Source organism: Priapulus caudatus, unplaced genomic scaffold (genome assembly GCF_000485595.1).
Source record: "Priapulus caudatus unplaced genomic scaffold, Priapulus_caudatus-5.0.1 Scaffold622, whole genome shotgun sequence".
Taxonomy (NCBI): Eukaryota; Metazoa; Priapulida; class Priapulimorpha; order Priapulimorphida; family Priapulidae; genus Priapulus; species Priapulus caudatus.
Window position 1 is genome coordinate 94,586 of NW_014577683.1, and position 4,618 is coordinate 99,203.

Consider the following 4,618-nt stretch of genomic DNA (forward strand, 5'->3'; position numbering starts at 1 on the left):
TGGTGGTAGTGGTGGTGGTGTTGGTGGTAGTGGCGGTGGTGTTGATGCTGCTGCTGTTGATGGTAGTGGCGGTGGTGTTGATGCTGCTACTGTTGGTGGTGGTGGTGGTGCTACTACTGCTGCGGCTGCTGTAATACATGATATCAGGAGTTGCAACACCGAGGTGGTGCCAATCACCCGGTAATTAATCAGATAAGAGCGTTGTCACTCATTCGCTCATTCGATGTTTCTCTCTCGTAATTAATTTCAAATTAATCATCATCTCATCGCTCCTCGCTTGACATCGCAGCTAGGATTAGCTGCCCAGCAATTTATTCGATTCAATTTAATTAGAAGCGATCGCCATCTTTTTTTAATGCCGGCATTCATAAAAACGCCTTTTCTCGTTTGCATCGCATGTGTAAATGCGTATACATACAGGCAATAAAATCGAGCTATTTGGGGGGGAAGAGGGAGGTCTGTGGGAACGATTCTAATAGGGGATTCTAATAGGTAGAGAGTTACATAAGGCTGGGATTGGGAACCCTTGCTCTCCGCCATTCTATGAGCATCGCCACTACTCACTGGCTGACGTTCATAATGGGTTTAATCCTAAGGCGAGTTGTTAGCCTTCCTGCTGAGGTGATAATGGAAAAGTGAAGTCCTACATGTGTGGCTCTCTCTATCTCGCTATCTCTGCCGGTCTCTCTCCCCCCTCTCTCTCTCTCTCTCTCTCTCTTTCTATCTCTGTCTCTCTCCTCCTATCGCGCTGTTCCTCTCTCTCTGTCTCGCCTTTGCTTCAAACGTTTAGCCCTCTTACTTCAGACAGCCAGACAGCGTCTGTCGGATACGATATATTGCCCGGGAGGCATTTTCATTAGGTTGACTCTCGCTGCTCTTGTAAGCTAAACCTTTCCATTTCCCACCAACGTCATCATCATCATCATCGGCTTACAGATTCCTCCTATTCTGCGCGTCTGCTTCGCTTGAATGTTTCGCATGAGGAGGAAAGGGAAACTCAACAGACCATTAACCGAATCCACCGCGCGCGCAGTCAGCCTCGCCATAACCAACCAACTAGACACCCAACTCCCTCTAGTGTTGGCACAGTGCCAAACATATTGGCGCCCGCTAGCTACGACCCGTTGTTTTTGTTGCGCGACACTGATCTCTATATACTAATAGTTACTTATAGGAGTCAGTGTTGCGCGACCATTCTGCCGACCATTGTTGAGAAGCTAAATCGTGGGCTGCTGACTCATCATACACACGTGCTGCGTGTGTTGATGTGGAATAATACACTAGTTAGGTTCTATTTACATTCCACCAATATCTCATTATTTTATTATGTAGTATAAATTATGATTGCCGGTTTTATAGACTTTTAATTTCGAACGTATTATGAAAAACAAACAGATGGTGTGCAATTGATTCTATTAGACTCTTTATAAATTTACACACTGCTGATAGATACACAAGGCTTATTGGATTTTTGACATGGGATTCGAAGCTCGCGCCATGAAGATGGCCATAGATGTAAATCGATGTACACAAGTGTAGATCGATAGACGTACACTAATGCACACAGATGAACCTAGATATAGACAGACAGACGCACACAGACGTACATAAACGCACATAGACGTATACAGATGTACACTGATACACACATATGTACACAGATGCACACAGACGCTCCCAGACGCACATAGATGTACACAGATGCACATAGATGCACATAGTTGCACATAGTTGCACATAGTTGCACACCGATGTGCAGAGATGTATATAATCCAACGTAAGAGCTGAGTGTGAATTCAGAATGGCGCGTATCGTACAGCGAACTGCTGTTCATAATACATGCGGGTGTGCCTCGTCTTTAACGTTTACGTCACACACGCACGCACGCACACGCGCACGCACACACATGCACGCACACGCGCACGCACACACATGCACACACATGCACACTCACACACACACACGCACACACACACACACACACACACACACACACACACACACACGACGTATGCAAACGTTTCGATCACTCACTCACTCACTCACTCACTCACTCACTCACTCACTCACTCACTCACTCACTCACTCACTCACTCACTCACTCACTCACTCACTCACTCACTCACTCACTCACTCTCTCTTTCTCGGTTTCGGTCTGCTTTCTCTCTCTCACACTATCTTTCCACATCTGTCTGACTTTCTCACGCACTCTCTCTTAACCTCTTTATAGCTCGCCCCTTAAATCACAGTCTTCCCTGCCCCCCCCCCCGGTTCCGTTCCCCTCTCTCAAACTTTCCCTTCCATCCCCCCTCTCTCTCTCTCTCACTCGCTCTCAATCTATCTATCTATCCACCGCTCTTCATCTCCTTCTATTTCTCACGATCACTCTCCCCGTGTATCATTATTGCTTTCTGACTCAGTGACTCTCACTGGACCAATATAAGAATTCACACAGCATGCTAGGTCGCTATCGCGTCTGCCACGTTTGAACAAATCCCCGCAAGGCACGAGCGCGCGCACGCAAGCGTGTAAATGCGTTATTTGCCATCGTTAGCTATAGTATTTCGCATGAAGCTCTTTCACAAACGTAGACATGCATGAAATAAAATAGCATCGTGAAAGATTAAAGACCACGCATGATTCTCGCGCGCGGCAATCACAGCTGTCGTTGCTGCTGTTACTGTTTTTGCTGCTGTTGTTGCTGTTGTTGCTGCTGTTACTGTTTTTGCTGCTGTTGTTGCTGTTGTTGCTTTCTGAAGCTGTGGTGGTGATGTGGCGGCGTTGACAGCAGTGGGAACAGCAGCAGCAGTATCAGCAGCAGCAGCAGTATCGTGCAGCAACAGTAGCAGTAGCAGGAGTAACAGCAGCAGCAGCAGCAGCAGCAGTATCAGCAGCAGCAGCAGTAACATGGCCCGCATGTACGCACGCAGGGACGCATGCACGCACACGCACTAACTCACTCACTCACGCACGCACGCGTACACTCACATACGCTCACGCATGCACACACACACACACGCACACGCACGCACGCACGCACGCACGCACGCACGCACGCACGCACGCACGCACACACACACACACACCAACTCACTCACTCACGCACACGTACACTCACTCAGATGCTCACGCACGCACGCACGCACGCACCAAACCTTACCTTAAAGTGAGAATGTGTGTTTGGCTGATACGCCGACTTCGGCTGACCCGCGTAAGCGCTGCGGTCAGAGGGCGCCACCATGTCGGTCGGCTCGGGCAGCTGCTGCTGCTGCAGCTGCAGCTGCTGTAGATGCTGCTGTAGCTCCTGCGCCTGCTGGTGGTGGTAGTGCAGCTGTGTGACGGTGGCGCGACCTGCCCCGTGCTGCGGCTGCATGCCTGGCGCCGTCTGGTGGCAGTAACCCTGTAAGGATCAACATCATCTGTCTCAGTCACCTTAAGCTCCTATCATCATCGGGATAGATCCAGGGGTCTACAGAAAGGGAAACGGAAGCCAATCTGGATAGCAGATGAAGCCAAGGCTCGTGACAATAAAACGGGCGTGTAGCGGAACCTCTGCATCGTCTCTGTGGAACGTAGATCCACTGCTATTATGCCATCACTGCTATCACTGCTGTCATGTGGATTCACCGAGCTTATCACTCGATGCCATTTAGCTTTAACCTTTGCAATGAACATTGGATTAATACACCTGTTAATTACCATACACAGGTAAAAGTTGTTTATCCATCGTTACCATTACCAAGGAGTGAAGTGGGAAGGGAAAGATGATTACCACTGCCACCCAATGATAGTCACACGCGTTCACTGTATTCAACCCTGGCTTTCAGAACTAAACTAGGTTTCTGAAGCCAAGCCAGGTTTCTGAAGCCAAGCTAGGGTTCAGAAGCCAAGCTAGGTTTCAGAAGCCAAGCTAGGTTTCAGAAGTCAAGCTAGGTTTCAGAAGCCAAGCTAGGTTTCAGAAGCCAAGCTAGGTTTCAGAAGCCAAGCTAGGTTTCAGAAGCCAAGCTAGGGTTCAGAAGAAGGTCTGCCCTGCCATGCTCGCCTGTGTGAACTACTCGCTAGCAATAAAGCAGCAAGCAACCGGCGTATGAGAAGACGTGCGAGTTTTACTACACTAGGTGATCACCCCATGCGACTAACCTGCAATAAAGACATGCACGCACGTACGCACGCACAAATTCTCGCGTGCATTGGTCACCCTATATGTGAAAACTGCACTACTTTGTGCAACTCAAACATCCAGGAAAGCATGGAAGGAGTGTGGGCCTCTTACTAAACACCCACGTACACGCACACACACGGACACACAAACACATAGACACATACACACACGCACACACAAACACATAGACACACACGCACACACGCACACACAAACACATAGACATGCACGCACGCACGGACGCACACAAACACACATGGACACCCACGCACACGCACACACACACACACACACACGCGCGCGCGCGCACAAACACAAACACACACACACACACACGCACGCACGCATGCACACAAACACAAACACATGGACACACACGCACACGTACACGCACACGCACACACGCACACACACACACACACACACACACACACACACACACACACACACACACAC

At 49.2% G+C, this 4,618-nt stretch overlaps 1 protein-coding gene across 1 annotated transcript in view; it reads right to left on the bottom strand.

The window, feature by feature from the left end:
- LOC106812223 overlaps positions 1-4,618 on the bottom strand; it is a gene marked incomplete in the record, with an annotated part of 50,441 nt that overhangs the window by 36,430 nt on the left and 9,393 nt on the right. Inside the window, 1 exon segment of the mRNA XM_014816055.1 lies at positions 3,161-3,400. Within this exon segment, the coding sequence (XP_014671541.1) occupies positions 3,161-3,400 (240 nt within the window).